We start from the raw sequence: 18,777 nt of genomic DNA, 5'->3' as shown, positions 1-18,777 counted from the left end.
GTACAGGTGGAGGGATGTATATTTTAAAATTTGTACGGCCTTATGAAATACACCAAACTATTTTATACACATTCAATATATTACTTTAGCATGGAGTCGGATTTCAATGAATTTTATTTTTATATTAACAATTTTTAAAAATTAGATTTGAAATTACGTTTTAAAATATTTATTTCCGTATTTGTTTTGAAGGTTTTTATGGAAACGTGAGTCCACGAACGCTTTCTTCGTTCATCAGTCGCCCGGCAACTCTTTGTATAGTTTAAATAAGTTTTATATTGATTTTACGTATACTGCGTTGGCGTTACTGCCTCGGAATATAAAAGTACAATAAATAAAGTTTAATCAGTAAGAAAACTTTATAAATATATTATAAAAAATTGCATCTCGAAAACTCTTAATTTAAAGAAAAAATATAAAAAACCGAAGGCAATAAAAAATAAAAATAAAAACACAAAAAAATCTTAAAAATGATAAAAAAATCCAAAAAAAAAAACTAAAAAATAATTGAGGAAAATTCTTAAAAAAAAGAATTTTTACATAATCAGCGCATCCACGGCGGGCGGGGCTCGGAGCCGCGCCGCCGTTGGAGTCCAATCGATATAATCTTTCCCCGATCCCACAAATTTGTTTTATTTAAGCAGTTTGTATTCGAATCTAACAAGTAATATTAAGCAAGTTGCGGAATGTTTTCTATTTGAATCTTATCTATTGGCTATTATATACGGGGTGCTAATAATCACTGCCACTGTATTGAGTAATTTATATGTAAGGCAGGAGGTACACGAGTATTGGCTTTCTTGTTTACAGATTCGATGGGTTTAAATGGCGGCTTCACATCCGTTTTGATTTATTTTTGGATAATTATCAGGAAGTTGTTAAAAACTTAATTGGCAGATCTAACTACAATTAATCCATGTTGTAATCCCATAATCATGTTTCAAGTTTTTTTATTCATACACGCTACGCTATCTATTACGTAGCCGCTGTTTTAAAATCCATTCACACGAAATGTATCAGTTTGTGTTTCAAGAGAATAAAGTGCAAATTTACAAGAATCTATTGCTTCGATTGTCGACCGGCGTTTATACTCATTTGCAGTTTATTATATTGACACAAGCAAGGTTAACATTGTACAAAATTTATTGTAAAATATATTATTAAATATATACAAACTGCCACCAAAACGATTTTTATTTCAAACTCCATAAAGATCAGGGTTTTAGGTTTCGAAACAACACTAGTGATTGCAATTTGCAGGTTATTATGCGATATTTTAAGACATTTTCAATTGTCTCATAAGATAAATTTTAACGCCGAGGGTATTTCTTGTGAATTAGGCATTAATTTATTTTTTATGTATGTTTTTAGGTATGAAATAAATTCCAAATTCAAAATTAAAGAGGTCATTGTAGTAGCATTGTAATAGGTAAATTAGATGATTTTGTTATATAATTAGATGTCGGTGGATCTTTGCAGCATTGTTCAGTTACACCGAGGTAATGCGGATTTCTATAATATATATGAATTTTAAAAATCAGTTCTGCGGATCTAGATCACAAAGTTCCTCGTGAATACACCACAGATTAGAGCTAGTTATTCTGTGAATACACGTGTGTATAATAGGTAACGATAAAGTTTGCCCTGCGACCCTTTGATACCTAATTGTCTACAAAAAGTGGGAGGAGCATTAGCTACGTAAGTTTTTCTGAATTAATAATTATTATGTCGCGTAAGTTAGTGATAGTCATTGAACCTTACCCGACAATACAAAGTATCTATATGAGCGATTATTTTAAATTGTTGGTCTCTATTAATTGACCTTAGTTTGACTCACGTTTAGTTAGGTACACTTAGATAAATAATTTTATGTAAATAGTAATCATTTTTAACAACTAGATAAGACTAAGCCTCCTTAAAATTTTCAGAACTAGAAAAAATTTAAATGGAACCAGTATGCCAGACAGGCACCAGCTTTAAAACGGAAAAGAATCAATCAATCAGAATCAGTCATCAGCAATAAAAAGATACAGTCGAATTGAGAACCGCCTCCTTTTTTTAAGTCGATTAACGACATGTATATTATAAGTTTTCTGTATAATATATATTGTTTGGTGGAACTAGGTAAACATTTCAAATAAAACGGTAATCCTAAGCATTGTGTATTTTTTTTTATTTGCGAAGTGCTTACCGCAGATTACTAAATAGTTATTAGGTTTTTTATGTCATAGCGGGCAACTAAACTGGTGATTGACCTAATGATAAGCGATCACCACCCATAAACATTCGCAAAAGTAGTGCCTCTGAGAATGCGCTGTCCGCTTTTATGGGATAAAGAATAGGGAAAGGAATGACAACTGGAAAGAAATAGAAGACTGGGAATGGTGACTTGCTATCGCCTCGCGAGGCAGCGATTTGTGACGTAAAACGCTTTCGCAGAGCAAGCGAATGGCGATCAAACATGTTACTCATAAGGAGAGGTAAGTTCATAGAGCATTAGCAATATACGTTTGCTGATTCAACATGAACGACGTGCAACCAGCATTATTAATATAGAATGTTTCAATATAAAAGCGCGCGCTTACTGCAAAAATATTTAACTACTACTTACTATTACTAACGTACCTTTGACTTTATGAGCTTTGAGCATCCCTTTTTATCGACGAAATATTGTGCACGAGTGTCGGACATAGATCAAGAAGAAATCATTTCGGAAAGAAAGAGCAATCGCCCGTATTTTTAAGAGAACTCGACTTATTTCTCCTTTTCGAGCTATTGCTTAGACAGTAGGCACTAACAATAATAATAAATAGAATAAGATAGATTCTAGGAAATTAATTTGTTGATTATTAGTTAGATCTGCTTACGTAATGATCACACTAATAATTGCAATGTATTTTTTTTTTCTTACGTTGAATAATAATATAATAATTTTTACCAGAAAATTTTATAAGTAACTATTGTAAATAACCATTTGTTAAAAATATTTAAATTGACTGCCTCGACATTAGATGAACGATTTTCACGTCGCCAATTTTACGCTGAAGGCCACCAAACCCATAACCAATAAATAAAATATATTTTTACTTGCATTTTTAGTAAGCAAAGTACAGAGTAAAGGTCACTACGTCTAAGTAGGTTTAAGCTCAGTTTGGTTATAAGATCGGAAAAACACCGACACCCCACAGTTGTATCCGGACGCTGAAGTAAGATGGAGTCAGAACGGAAGAATAAATTGTTACAAGTGTATCCAAACACACTGGATGAAGTCCGCAAGGAAATAAACCTGGGCAAGCCAGGCGAGATGGAGCAGGCGGTCAAACTGGTGAGGGAGTGGATTCAGCAACAGCCGCATTTCAAAAAAAAGGATTTCAGTAAGTTTTTTTAATGCACTTTTATGAGCCCATATGTTTGAATGTTTATATATAACCATTTAGACTCGATTTTGACAGATTTTAATATTATTCAAACTTTGTACACTTATCAAGGATATCTTATTATTTTATTATCCTGATGGGTCGCCAGGATTTAACAATTTCTTTACATCTGTGATAAAGGCAAATGCGACTATTTAGTTGACGTTTTTTATTTTTTTTATTTTTTTTTAACCGTATTCCTTCATCACTTTTACACGCTAGTCACATTTGTATTACCCTTTCGAGCCTGACTTGATGATGAACAACCCCTTACCACCACCTAGCAAGATATGTTAACAGCTTGTGAAAATATATAATAGATCAAAAAATATACAATGACATAAAGAACCTTCTCTTTGAAATCGGTGTAAAGGAAATCTATATCAAATTAACGAATATAATCAATTTAACTTGTTTTTTAACACGTTGACTACCTTGGTTATCAGGATTTGTCGTAATAAAAATTCTAAACTAAACGAGAAATTTATCATAAATATTCAACGATACTTAATAGGGCATTAGACGAAATAATCTTAAACTACTAACTAATTTTAATTTCTAACAGCACGGCGCCTCGGCTTTGCCCTTGGTAGATATTATATACATGGTAGATATTAAGCCTAAAACTTCAATCAACAATACCACAATATATTTAATATTGTTGATCGAAGCCTATGACACTTAGTAAAAAAATCGTTCAAATAGTTTTTGTGAGAAAACATTGCATACATACATAAAAACACTTTTTAGCTCTATATAATATCAGTCTTCATATATCATATCCTAACAACTGTAACTGAGAAAAGGAATGTTTTAATTAATATTACTTGACCAAAGGGTTTGTCTATTTGTTTGTCCGTCCGTCACAAGGCTATATTTATCTATGTATTTAATGATCCGTGATGGTTACACAGACAGACAGATACTCTTAAAAATATATGGGACATTCTATATTTTAAAAAATACAACTGTTTTGTTTATATAAACAAGTTGCTTGAAATTGGGCTACAAATAGGGTGCTTCTGATAAATCTTAATAAAAAAAGCTTTTATTAAGATGATACCCTTATATTTCATAGTTTCTTCTTTAAATTATTAAGTATAACGTGCATATTTGAGGTTATTTCTTTAAGGATGTTAATATGACGTAATTCCGTTTGCGTCAGACAGACGGACAGACAAACAGTAAGACGGATAGCGTAGAAATGGTAATTGGAGCCCTTGGTAGTGTAGGCCCATACCGGAAAAGATTATATCATAGGCTTATCATAACAAAATAAAAAGTTATTTAAAACCACTCAGAATATTTGCATTTCTATCGAGGTGACGCGAAGGCTGGAATTAATATATTACAACTTTTATATTTTACGCTTTTAATTAATTACAAATTATAATAAAACTGTAATTAAAACATCATTATTGTGTAGGCCGCAGCTGATACGTAATAAAGCAGAATTGTAACTAATGTTAAACCAATAAAAAATATTTTGTTTATCCGAAATATGTACATATTAATAAACTGAAATAATAAACGATAAACATATACACACATCCACATTAGCAGAGCAGTATATTATGCCGACTGAGCGAAGTTAGCAATGTAACAAAGATTAAAAAAAAATGAAATGAGAAATTTTATACGTCGTTTTGTTGTTTCTACGTATTTTTTCCGTAATCAGCGTTTGCAAAACTATAAGACCGAGCATCGTCAAGACACCCTGTACACTTAAGATCTGCTTTCTGCTAAGCAACTTATTGTTGCGCACTCAGATTTATAGATTGTATTTATTCTACAGCTGATACGTACATCGAGGCGAACATAGTGGCAAGTAAAGGGTCCACGGAGCGCGCCAAGAAAGCGATAGACAAGGCCTGCACAATGAGAACGTTGTGGCCACATTTTTTCAATGTGAAAGATATAAGAACAGAATACGCAGAAATCCATGACATTGGGTAAGCTTAGGTACTAGTATAGTATTATAGTTATCTGCGGCTTAGGGTTAGTTTTCCTTGTAACATACTAAAAGTAATCAATAGTTTCTGACAAGCACAATGCGAATAATGTGGTAATATAGTTTTATCTTTTGTCTTTACAGTATTTTAACAAACCATTTTATTTTTTGTTATTTAAATGACTCTTCTCTGTAAAATAGGTGGGCGAATGTTGGTAAGTAAAAGCACAGATAACAAGACTATAAAAGGTTCTGAATTCCAATCCCGTAGGAAGCAATGAGAAATACTACATAATAAAACAAAGTCGCTTCTTCTTTTTTCCGCCGTCTATGTGTCTGTATGCTTAGATCTTTAAAATTACACAACAGATTTTGATGTTTTTTTTTAATGGACAGAGTGATATGAGAATAAAATGAAAAGGGAGTAAGTTTTACTTTGAATTTAACATCAGCGAAGCCGCGGGCAATAGCTAGTAAACTATAAAGAGCAGTGCTTGATACCGCATACGAAAGTCTACAAAGGAAGACAATTACATGTAGTAATTAAAAATATTCCTTATTTCTATGTCATATAAGGTTGTAAATATCTCGTTTGATTTAGTCGTGTTGTAGTTAGATAGCTTTTGTAATTTATACACATTAGAATTCTAATTTGTACATATTAATCTTGATATATATAAATTATGTGTCACGTTGTTTGTCCGCGATGGACTCCTGGACTACCTACTCAATAGATTTTAAACATATTTGCATACCATGTGCAGTTTGCTCCAACTTCAAAGAAAGGATTGTTTGTCAATTTGACTACCCGGACGGAGCCAGGACACAGCAGCCACTAATATTATAATAATTACTTTATAAAATTTGGCAAATATTTTAATTTTTTTCTTCATTATTATCAACACTTTTTCAAATACGAAATCCGAATATTAATAAACATATCTTTTAAGCTATAAAGTTAAATTATTCGCTCGTAACTTTTTTGTGACAATTAATTTAAATAATTTAATCGATACTTCTATGCAAATCATATAAAGCTAAAGGTTTTGTTTATTTGAACGCGCAATTATCACGGGACTACTGGTCCGATTCCAAATATTGTTTCTCCTTTGGATACGTATACGTACCACGGGCGATTCCGGGCGGAGCTCTAGTATAATATATAAATAACGGTACTTTGATTTTATTCAGTATGCAATTTTTATTGACATTGACGGTTTTTTACACGAAAAAAGTACAGAATAAATTAAGATATAATTTAGTATGCAGATTGTACCCTGTAAATCACTACTTACCATAGAATACATTCTGATAACACAAAAATAATCTTGTTTTACACACATATCTCTTACCTATCCGTTAGTGTAACAATGATGACTTGCAGGTCTCTCGCCATCATGCCGCAGCTCACCAAAGAGCACCACAGGATCGTGTACATCAACTTTAACAAACCAATAACCAAATCAACCCAAATATTGCAACATTACAAATTTGGTTGCTGTGTAAGTATAAGCAGAAAACATTAAAATTGAAAGCGATTCTTATAGTGGTCACACATATGATAATTACTGTATAGTAGTTTCCATGAAGTATTGCGAGAAAACAATAATAGATATGCAAAAGTTTGTTATTATTTATATTTTCCTGCATTCAATAGACAATTTATTTTGCACTATTGAGATACTACCAGCTGCTCATGAAACGTCCAGATATTTACCGTAATGGGAAATACTAAAATTGAACATGTAACAAAAAAATGTTGAATTTTTGTTCTGCTTAACGTTATAATTGCTCAAGTCGGTTTACATGTTTGTTACCCTTTCACGGATAAAGCAGCAGTTTGGATAAAATTTGTAGCAAAAATGGTCGATGCTCCATGATAATATTGGTTTTGCCTTGGGGGAGTCTACGGACTTCTATTAACAAAACATCCCCTGAAGGTTTAAAATAGGGAATAGATGTTTTTGTCCTTACTATAACCGCGAGTGATAAATTGAAATCTTATGGTTTGATCCAGAAAGATGTCCTCCTGCTGTACGTCTAGACAGCTCCCTTTATTTTAAACATCGACAATGTGTGACCATGTGAAATCCCTTTGAAAAATTCTGTGCGTGTATATCCCCCGATGTCACACGAGATACATCAAAAATTTCTCCCTCCCTCCGACTGTTTATATCAGGCACGTAAATTCGTATCTATTTAGTATTCACTGTTGGCCAGGACATAATTGAAATACCTTTTATCCATTTCCTGCATTGCTATTTATATTTCTTAAGAATCTAGTTTATATTGTTTATCATGTACTTCTAATAATGCTAAGACCTAACATACCCAAGCATATTTAATTACTCACATAACTTGAGTATGATTAGCCAGCTGTTTTACAGCTGCTGTAGTGGTAGTAAAAATCGCTGTGTACTAGTAGGTACTAGATAGATATTAGAGATTAACGATACTATACTATTGTCAATCACCCATAATCAAATACAAAAATATTATTTAGGATTTAAAATTTCTCGTAGATGATTTTCATTTGTTATTTTTTAAAATATTTAAGCCTACTAAAATAAATTGAATTGAAAAGTCATAATAAAAAGATCGTAATTTTCCTTTTCAGATAGTGGATTCCTTACGGAGATTTGATGTTGTCGGCAATATTCAATACATCCTGGACATGAGACAAGCCAATATGGCGAACTTTTTAACATCCTTTAATTTAATGGAATTTCGACAAGCGTATTCTATTTTTATTGTAAGTAAATTACCTTCATTAAAAACAACTTACATTGCTGATCTCATATCGATATAATATGTAGGTATTCTCATGTGATGATTGTATCAAACCATGTATTATTATTTAATTTATAATATAATTTACCTCAAGTTGAAATGTAAAACCAGTTGTAGTACAACATAGTAAGCTGTAATAAAAAAAATAATAAGTTATTGATGTACAATAACAAATTTTTTCAGGATTGTTACAGTTTCCGAATAAAGGGAATTCACGTTGTTTCCTCTTCTCGACTAGTGGAGAGTTTTATTGGAATATTGAAGCAAATATTAAAACCCAAATTGATATCTCGCCTGCACCACTATCCCGACAGTGATGGGCTGATCAAGGTGCTTGGCAAGGAATATTTGCCTTCAGATGCAGGCGGAAATCAGAAATCTGCAAAAGAAATTCAAGGTAACTTTAATTTTAAGATTTATTGAAATATGGCTACAGCATTGCGACTATTAAGCCGTACAGGAAAAACAATAGGCAATTACGAATAGCATGTACTTTTATAAGCAAGACGTGGAATTTACAATGCACTTTGTGCATAATATATTATATACCTAAACATTTACAAAATTTCACAAAAAAATGTGATTGAAAAACAAATTTGATGTATTCTAAAAACAAGAAGATAATTTATAACAACATTCTAATGAGTTCCGGCACCGATAATATAATAAAATTTCAATTTCTGCCTCTGGTACTTACCACCCTAAACACCTATTTATTTTGTGTTCTTGGCAAAATAGTCCCTACCTACCTATTATTTACATGAATTATATAGAGGTCCTGGATAAGATTTCACTACTGTAAATTTTCATTAAAAATTTTAAACTTCCGTCTTCACAGATGGAAGCTAATCCTATTAATATTATAAATGCGAAAGTTTGTAAGTATGGATGTATGGATGTTTGTTACTCTTTCACGTAAAAACTACTGAACCAATTGCCATGAAATTTGGTACGTAGACAGCTGGATAACTGGAATAACATATAGGTAACTTTTTATTCCGATATTCCTACGGACTTACGCGGGTGAAACCGCGGGGCACAGCTAGTCATCAATAAATATTTATTAGTCTGTTTTGTTTTATAGATGATTGGATTGAGGCATTGAGTTCCAAGGAAAATATGGAGTATTTGCGTAACATTAACGAAGGAGGGACCGATGAAAGCCTACGATTAAAGTCCAGTTTCAACGAGGATTATGCGGGAATGCCTGGCAGCTTTCGACTACTTACTGTAGATTAGATTTTTTGTGTTAATAAATTTTTTCATTTAATTTTATAATTATGTGTTGTGAATACGTTTTTTACTACGCGGTTAATGTGATTTAACTTAGCTAATAAACTGTGTAATTTATTATAACTTTTTTTCTTTAACATCCTTGGCTGTGACATGATTGTTTTTGCGTTCATTATAATGACGTCCATATTTTATCTATCACACCTAACCACATTAATGAATATTATATGAACTTTATTAATGTACTTATATAATTGAAGTCGTTTGAACCTTTGATCATTTATTTAAAATGACTGCCTATTTTAAGAAACCCCTTCAATTTTATAAGACACACTACATATATAAGATACAGCCACTCGAATGCAAACACACGCGGGTTGATGGAATGATTATGAATGCTAATTTTCAAACAATTTAAAAAAAGTAGATTAGATCCGTCTGTATGTTTTTTATGTTTCTTACCTTATAACTTTTTACTGATTGAACCATTGTAATTGCTTATTTTTTATTAGAAATGGTTATGGGAAGAACATAATAAGCGGGAAGTTTTGTAAAAGAAACAATATTTACATAATTTTCTTTATTGACATTAATATTCAAAGTACGGTACGTTACAAAAGAATTTCTTTCTTAAAGTATATTAAAATAAAATCTTCGAGTAGATTCAATTTCAAAGAAGCTAGTGAAACTAGACTGAAAACTGAACTTATAACAAATAACATCACACACTGTTTATTTCTATTATTTATTCAAAACCACAATATTCTTTAATGGTTTGAAGTATTTAGAACAAATAAATGTATTTATTAGTATTACAAAATGTGTACCTAACCTGGGTTTAACAAAAAAAAAAACCTTGGATTACTATAAATTTCACGTACAAAGCTTCTCGTAAGAACGAAAGCCGAACTGACTGAGATAAACAAAGCGACTGCCGCTGCGCAATCGACAAAAAGGAACTAACTTTACAAGTCAAAATACTGCGATCCTAAAAATAAAACCTTATTCTATCCGACTTAAGACCACTCTTTTGACCGGCGCGTCTCCCTGTCAATTCGTATAATATATTAACTAATACTAAATAATTAGAACATTATAGCCTAGTGCTATATTACGGCGTCGTCTATGAGAGCAATTTCGTTTTTATAAACAAACAAAGTACCAAATTTCGTTTTCGATAAGCGAAGTTTTGGCTAGTAAATAAGGGGTTTGATTAATGATTATTATTGTTTATGTCATTACTAACTCCAGGTCGCTCTCAGAGGCGACGCGAACCTATCTAAACACGCTAGTACTGGACAGATCGATCGATGCCACAAAAATATTTAACCGATGTGACAATAAAGTATGCGCTCACAAAATATAGTTACACTAAATCTATCTGTTGTTTGAGACTAAAAAATATCTTAGAGATACTTCATTTAATATGTTTTTCCGTTTACTCAAAAGCATTTCAAGTTGAAAGAGTTTATTTACAGAAAGTTTCAATAATCGAGAGAGGGTCTATATCTATGAAAATATCAGAGTCAGTCAATTATTAAACGACGCAATATCGTCTCAAAGTAAAATAAAACAATATACATAATATAACTTTAAAGGAATATAACACCAGGTTTGGTGCGATGCTGAACCGACGCTGGTGTAACTCTCGACTTGAGGGTGAATAATAATAAAATATAATGAAACTCTGCTATGTACAGGTGCTCATTTCTTGGCGGACGAATTCTCCGCTTCTATCTTCTCCTCCGTTTTCACAATTTTACCTTCGCCTGAAAGCAATAATACAGTTCATTAGTTTTTTTATGTCATTTCATTTTATATTTATCAAATATAAAAACGTTAAAAAAATTATCTTTAAATAACCATAAATACGCAATGTAAATACAACAGAAACATGCAAAGCATCAGAGCTCTCAGAGCTGGTCGTGTAAACCAAAGAAGTAGGGTGACGTACCGTTGGGCGTGTCGTGGTCGTTGTCGGTGTTGGAGCGCCTGCGCTTGCGCGGGAACTTCCAGCCCGCGCCCGCCTTCAGCTTCGGCAGCGGCTGCATGTCCAGCACCTGCGCAACGTTCGACCGTTAAAACATTGGGATATATCTCCATTTATAAAACCAATATTTTAATTAAGGCGTTCTTTTCCATACTGCAACAATAGTCTTATTTTCTTACGACTTCTACGACTCTATGAAATAGAATATTCCATTAAAAACAACATAAATTTTGCGCATCAAATGGTTGTCCATACTTTGTGTATCTGTCGGAAGGCGATTTGTCGCAGGAATTGCTGCGCGGACGCCGTGAGGTCCTCACGCTGCTGCGGCGCCAGGTTGCCAAGCGCGTCCTGCACATGTGCACAATATCAATGTTAACTTTATCATATCACAAAAACACAGTTTTCACACACTAGGTTAATACAAGTTTCGTTCGGAAAACTCACCACGAGGTCCTTCTCGCAGGGGTCCCTGAGGCCGGGCCCGTGCTCCAGCAGCAGGCCGCCCGCCACCGCCTCCATGACGCGGCGCAGCGCCTCGCCCGGCGACAGCGCCGCGCCCGCCGACTGCATCACGCCCGACACCAGCAGCTCCATCGCCTGCGCGCACACGCACTCGTCACTCATACGAACCCAATGCGAACGGATCAAAATGATTAAGTACTTTTCGAAATAACTGAACAGAATTTGCGACATCCTTCCCTGAACTATCCCAGACAACACTCGTGATGAAATGATTGGCTTAAACTACGTCCGTAATAAATGACTATGTCACGGAAAATAACATCTTCCAAGCATTAATATACAATTTAACAAATCCGTAATACTCTATTCTAATTCTAAAAATCTAAATTTAATATAATGCAAAATTTGTCAAAAGGAGGTGTAACTCACGTAGGGATTGAGCGGCGTCCAGTTGGGTATTCTCCGGCAGAGGTCGCGCATGATGCGGATGATGATGACGCAGGACTGCAGGCTGGCCGCTCTAGCCTGCGACACACAGCGCGCTCACACAACAGCCTCGCCCATTTCGCTATTTACTGCCCCGCGCCATTGGCGGGACACTTCATGTTCCAATCCTAACATTCTACCCTCATTTGCAACTTACTATTTTTATTGTCCAGACGTAAAATACTCCAATGAGACATCGGAAAGTAGAACCTACTATATGTTATAGGGTATATTTAGACTAAGGAAACAAAAAAAAATGCTAAACCAACACTTCGTCTAATTCTTATTTTTAAATGTGAAAATATTTTTTATTTTAGTCTAAATTGTGCCCTTCAACAAATTAATGAGAAACTACTTTATCACTTTGCCTATGAAAGGATTTTCGGATAGGTTGTTAGGATCAAAACTAGAACAAGCCCCGTCAATACGCGATACCATCAGAGCAATAAATATTCACCTATTTTATAACATTTTACATTCCTGTCTCCCGGCGGCCTTCGAAGTGCGCAGACGCAGTTTACAACTGACGACAAGCACTTGTAGCCACATGTTCAGGGGAGGGGAATATTTATCGATTTTCTCTAATTTACTACATTAAATATGAATTTTATATAAAAAAAAATAAAAACAAACATGTGACTAAAAATAGGTGCGCAATAAATCTTTAACTAATAATGTGTATATAGGATATAAAATTGCGCTCACAATTCACAAAAAGCTGAGTAATTTATATGAAAATGAGTCGCAATGCGGTGCAAGTTGCTGTATATATTTTATAATAATTTGAAATATAATATTGATATATATTCAGTGATAGTCAAATATTGCACCTCTGTCACGACGCAACAACACACATTAGTAAACAAATAAATAAGATGTATTACGCACGTTAAAGCTCAATAACATTCCTCCGCTACGCCGCATCCCAGGATCAGATGCGAAAATTCAAATTAATGTATACCGTCAAACTGAATAAGGTACGAACAGCACGAGTGCGAAGTCATCTTGCGAGGGACGCAGCGTACGGAGGCTGGGTCGCCGTAAGTAAAGTAGCAAGTACCTGGAACCATTTGGCGTGCCGAAGGGCGGCCAACGCGTCCAAACACTTCTGGCGCGGGAGCACATCCTTGTCGTCCCGCTTTATGTCGCCGCCCTCTAGCGACAACAAAGGGTGTTTGACCATCAGGCACCACGATACGGGGCAAACATTAGCCTACACCCTACCACCTACGCACAGCGTTACAACAGGGTGCCCACCGCGCTAGTATCAAACACATTCCGTCGCCCAACTACTAATAGCGCGAACTGATCTTCTGCTTACTTTATGTGAACTACAAAGATTCGAAAGTTAATCGGCCTTTACGCAATGTTAGGAATTAAGCGACAATATATACACTATAAAATAAATAGTGTGCACCCTGTACACATGTTCAAAACGAGATTTTATCGTTAACGGAATCAAGTTTCGATATAACGCTCATCATTCGCAATACTTATCAATACTAATTAAACAAAAATAAACTATAAACGTCTAGGCGAACGTGAAGAATACGAATATAACAGTAAAAATAGAAGTCGGGAGGGTATGTTTGCTCCGTTTCGGCAGTCCGCAATATAGCACCGGCTTTCGGTGGTATATTATGTGTGGATGATCAAAAATCCTTCTTCTCGCTGCTTATGCTACACCTAAAAATAAGCATCCAACACATTGCCCGGGCGGGCGGTAAACTTTGAACAAATTATCTTTTTTATAACACAAAACAGTACTCGTAATATACACACTAGGTTACGATCGAATGACTTAACATAATAATATATTATATAGATAGTTTGTTCGGACAGTTCTTTTGGAGCGGGTGCTGCGATTTTGATTACCAATTTCATCGGGTCTCTATTTAGTGGCAAAATGGATGATTTATATGAAATTGGTTTCGAAAATCGGTGGAAACGGTTCGGGGCCGGCGGCGTCGGCTCGTCGGCGGAGGCTTACCGTTGGGCTCGCGCATGACGGCCGACGTGAGGCTGACCAGCACGTTCACGTTGCCGTCCGACACCTGCACCGCGCCCTCCGCCGGCAGCAGGTCCACTTTGTATTTCGGTTCGTCGCTCGACCCCTACAACACACATCCGCTTGTGTAGTCATTCATTGTTGTGTTATCTTGACTATAAATGTTCGGAATTTGTGTGTGGTGTACTACTTTACAACTTGATGGCTGATATAATTTTTTATTACAATGTATTTTAATTTTAGTTATAATTTAAATTCCAAATCAAAACTTCATTCAATATTGTTATAACGTGGTTCATGGTGTATGCGTTGTGTGATGTGTGTGATGTGTGGGGGGGGAGGGCAAGGTGCGCACCTTGAGCCTGGCGAGGTGCGCGGGCAGGTCGGCGGCGACGCGCTTGAGCAGCGTGACGGTGGGGCGGTCGTGGCAGAGCACGACGAGGCGCACGTCGCGGTCGTGGCGCAGCAGCAGCCCCTTGGCGAGCAGGCCCACGCGCATGACGCCCTTGAGCGCGCGCGCGCCCGCGTCGCCCGCGCCGCCGCCCGCCGCGCCCGCGCCCGCGCCCCCCGCGCCCGCCGCGCCCGCGCCGCTCTCGCCCTCGCCCATGAACGAGAACCTGTCCGCCGATACGCGCTCATCAGCTTCTCTATATAACTTTATATATTTCACCTGACTTGCAAACGATGAGGATTGATTGAAATCAACAAGATAACTTGAGCGTAAAATTACGTTAGTAACCTGCTTGTGAATTTAAAAAAGGATTACTCAAAATATCATTCAGTTGATATAAACAAACTTTTTCCCGTAAATTCTCATCATAAACTGAAGTCAATGAACATTAAACTCACAATTGATTGTCACGACCGTCTTCCTTGCCTTCAGGTTTCTCGTCCTTCTTATCCTCTGTTTTAACTTGTGGCTTGGCTGGTTGACCCTGAAATATACATATTATTTTTAATATAATGTATTATATACACTATAAAAATTTCAACAGAAAGTTACATATAACTTTTCTAGCTTTTACATAGATTACAAAATGACAAATTTTCTTTGGCCTCTTTTTAATTAAACCGTTCATAATATTTCTTCGTGCCTTCGTGTATGATTCTGTTATGTGACCCTTATTTTTGCAAATAAACATTATGTACAACTAAAACGTATGAAATGGTTGGTGGAAACGTCACCTTGGGGCGCGCCTGGTCGGCGAGCGCGTCGGAGAGCGACTTGAGCGCCTTCTCGGTGTGCGAGACGGCGCGCTGGATGTGCTGCAGCTCGGCCTCCTCGGGGTAGATCTCGGCGTGGCGCGCCAGCACGTGCCGGTCGTCCGACGTCTCGGGCCGCCGCCCCACGCCGCCGTACCCCATGCCCATGCCCTGCGATGCCGGAAGCGATCATTTATTCAAGCTTCATAAGATGTCTTAACATAGTTTTACCTTTTACCACTAAATTTAATAAAAAATTAAACATTACCTTTAATGGGGAGTATTAAACAATCATGAATGTACTGTATTTCTTGGGTTAACATTAGATGAGAAACTAGAGAGGAGCCCATTGTTGCACCTCATCAACCAAGTGCAAAGTATACACTATATACTCCTTCGTCAACGAGGAAGATGAGCGAAGTGTGAGGAGAGAGGAGTGCTTACATGGTGGTGGTGGTGCATGTGCGGCGGCAGCGGGCCGCGCGCCCACCACGCCTCGGCGCCGCCCTCCCAGTACGCGCGCTCTTCGTCTTCCATGCCCTATACACAAATGTTTATATCATATTACGTTTATAACACATTGATCAAAATACACTTGGCTTAGCAATGAATTTGTTCCTGAATCAAACGAACGAACGTGTTTAATAATTTGTGTTTAAATTTATGACATAGACTAGCTGTAATCGCGGCATCACTCCCGCGATACCCGTACAAAAAGCAGCCTGTGTGCTAATCTAGACTATAGCTCTGTATAGTTTTCATACAGACACTATAAAATGTTTTCGATTGAAATGTAACGAACATCCATACATCTGTCAAAATGGTACTCTAATCAAATACATAAAGATTGAAGGCATTATTTGGAAAACATAAAATACCTTCTTCTTGAGCTGTTATTAGAATTAAATAAACAAACCTCATGCATACGTCTCCGCGCCCACATCTCGTCACGCACAAGCATACGCTGCGCCTTGGCCTCCGCGAGCTTGCGCTGATGCATCGACGGCTTCACCTTCACCTCCAGATCCGGTTGGACCTACGGCAAATTGTCCGTTGAAACCAAATATGTTCAATGACGGTTAGCAGTACGTTGGTTATGAGTTATCCTCATTTCAAGTTGTAATCATTTGGCACTCGGATCTCTTGGCGACCCGCGGGTCGCCAGGCTCGACGAGCACCTCAAACCTTTTACTAAGTAATCATTGGATTGAATTTTGCTGTAGCATTATGTTCTTATATAGATCATAAATTTTAAAGTGAAATTAATACACTGTTGACAGATTATCCTTAACTTTGTTTATGTCACCTGATGTTGTTATTATGTTTTCAATAGGACGTTTACATGACGATTTGTGCAATCAGAAACAGAGCTGTCCATAATTATTTTAATTAGAGTGTATATTCTTAGAAACCTGCTACCCAGATACTAGAGACGACAACAAATGTTTAATTTATATTTTTCAGCAATGGAACATCAGAAGATATTTCTCGCCCCACCTTTACCTTATATACCTTCCTTCTGAATCACTATATTTATTAAAAAAAAAGCCCTCGCCTAGGTTAAAAAATTCTAAGGGTACATAGGTGTCAGGGATGTAGTGATACCAAGCAGTGTTGGTGACATACCTTCTTCTTGTACTGCAGGCGATGGCGGCGGCCCTTCATGTGCATCTCCTTCGCGTTGGGGTCGTTGAACTTGCAGTCGCACAGCTTGCAGTTGAAGGAGAGCGGCTTGCCGTCGTCGCCGCGGATCTCCTCGATGTAGTCCTGGCCGACGGGCTGCACCTCGTCGCCGTCCTCGTCGTCCTTGTCGCCGTCGGGCTTGTCTGCGCACGCGCGGCCACACGGCACGGAGCTGAGTCCCCCGGACGCCACGAAGGCGATCTTGGGCGCGCCCGCCACCGCCGCGCCCGCTATGCAACACGGCCAATGCGCTCTCTCACCCGCTCCCAACCCCCGAGCCTTGTCGACGTTTGGCCCTGTCCGCTTTCACTCAGCGACAGTTGCCAAACAGCTATTATTTACATTATCAGAATTTATCAAAACCTATGTTTTCATTCACTTGATACTTTCATATTTTGGCCTTTTAAAGGTTTCTTTTGAATGTGTATAATGCTTCTTCCAGCAAATTAACCGTTTCGAATTCGATATACGTAGGCAAAATATCAAGAGAATTTTGCATGTATAAATTAAATCTTAGAATGGCTCATAACACACTCCATATCTGTACCGTGTGCTCGAGGGTGGGAGAGAATTTGATAATCAAATCTTTCTCAAAAACCGTGGCGGGACGCGCAATACAGATATGTTACTGTGACGTTCGGGGGTCAGCAATGGCTCACAAACATGCTCCACAATTTCTTAAATAAATTTTTTTTGAGGAGCATATTTGGCTTTTAATAAATAAACAAAGTTGCTAAACAAAAAATAACAAGTATAAAATATTCAACATCTTAATATCTTAATTCAGAGCTTACAATATAATGTATTGTGCTGTAATAGGACCTTAGCTTATGTGTTGTGTACTACAATACATTCTATATGAACCAAGTTATGTTTGTGTTTGTAATTTTGTAAACAATGTGACTCAATATTTCTCTAATGTTTGTTGTTATTTATTTTTATTTTTGATAGTGATGGAAGTATCATATTAAGTGTTTATGCTTTCTCATCATGGTATCCTTAGGTATAGCTATCACTTAATTGTTGATACTCATCTGTACGCATGTATAGTGTATCTGCACCTGCGTGCGTGTACGTGTGGGTACGAGTGTGTGTGTACGTATGGGTGCGTGTACGTGTGGGTGCGAGCGCGCCGGGGCGGAGACGTACCGGCGCAGAGCTTGGTGGGCTCGGTGGAGGGGATGGGCTTGCCGAGCATGGTGTGCAGCTTGACCACCTTCTGGTGCTTGATGCCGCGCACGTGCGCCGCGTACGCGTCGGCGCCGGTGCACGTGACGTCGCACAGCTCGCAGCGCAGCGCCGCGCCGCCCGCTCCGCGCCCGCCGCTCGCGAGCCCGCCGCTGCTGTTCGCCTTCGCGGCCGCCTCCTTCTTCTTGTGTTTCTGCCCCTCCAGGTGCTCCTTGTATGTCTGACCAGAGAACAGAGACTCAACTTGCAACATCTTGTTTATTTTTTATAAATATTCATGATATTAAGGATAAAAGCATGTTAATAATACCTCAACCACTACCGTTTATAATACACTCTTATAGACAGTACTGACGGTATAAAT

General features: G+C 37.1%; 2 protein-coding genes across 5 annotated transcripts in view; one reads left to right on the top strand and one right to left on the bottom strand.

Moving 5' to 3' along the window:
• Positions 1–3,145: 3,145 nt before the first annotated feature.
• On the top strand, positions 3,146–9,510 carry LOC119839646. The gene is made up of 6 exons (XM_038366045.1): positions 3,146–3,374; positions 5,212–5,368; positions 6,752–6,869; positions 7,985–8,119; positions 8,341–8,554; positions 9,242–9,510. Exons 1-6 carry the CDS (start codon positions 3,212–3,214, stop codon positions 9,394–9,396), a joined length of 942 nt encoding a protein of 313 aa, XP_038221973.1. The 5' UTR covers positions 3,146–3,211; the 3' UTR covers positions 9,397–9,510.
• Positions 9,511–9,955: 445 nt separating this feature from the next.
• The window catches only part of LOC119839575 (zinc finger RNA-binding protein), an 11,698-nt gene continuing 2,876 nt past the window's right edge, over positions 9,956–18,777 (bottom strand). For 3 of the 4 annotated variants that reach the window (XM_038365927.1, XM_038365929.1, XM_038365928.1), the window contains exons 7-20: positions 18,375–18,633; positions 17,169–17,455; positions 16,459–16,578; positions 15,987–16,082; positions 15,525–15,713; positions 15,189–15,274; positions 14,695–14,956; positions 14,322–14,445; positions 13,392–13,486; positions 12,275–12,370; positions 11,828–11,980; positions 11,636–11,731; positions 11,345–11,450; positions 9,956–11,159 (exon numbers count right to left, since the gene is read on the bottom strand). In XM_038365927.1, coding sequence (XP_038221855.1) covers positions 11,095–11,159; positions 11,345–11,450; positions 11,636–11,731; positions 11,828–11,980; positions 12,275–12,370; positions 13,392–13,486; positions 14,322–14,445; positions 14,695–14,956; positions 15,189–15,274; positions 15,525–15,713; positions 15,987–16,082; positions 16,459–16,578; positions 17,169–17,455; positions 18,375–18,633 — 2,034 coding nt within the window. In that variant the 3' untranslated portion in view covers positions 9,956–11,094. The remainder of the gene's footprint in view (positions 11,160–11,344; positions 11,451–11,635; positions 11,732–11,827; positions 11,981–12,274; positions 12,371–13,391; positions 13,487–14,321; positions 14,446–14,694; positions 14,957–15,188; positions 15,275–15,524; positions 15,714–15,986; positions 16,083–16,458; positions 16,579–17,168; positions 17,456–18,374; positions 18,634–18,777) is intronic. The other variant, XM_038365930.1, reaches the window with a different exon arrangement.

This window comes from Zerene cesonia, chromosome 4, assembly GCF_012273895.1.
Source record: "Zerene cesonia ecotype Mississippi chromosome 4, Zerene_cesonia_1.1, whole genome shotgun sequence".
In the NCBI taxonomy this organism is placed as follows: Eukaryota; Metazoa; Arthropoda; class Insecta; order Lepidoptera; family Pieridae; genus Zerene; species Zerene cesonia.
The sequence above is the reverse complement of the archived record's forward strand: the minus strand, read 5'-3'. Positions and strand labels throughout refer to the sequence as shown.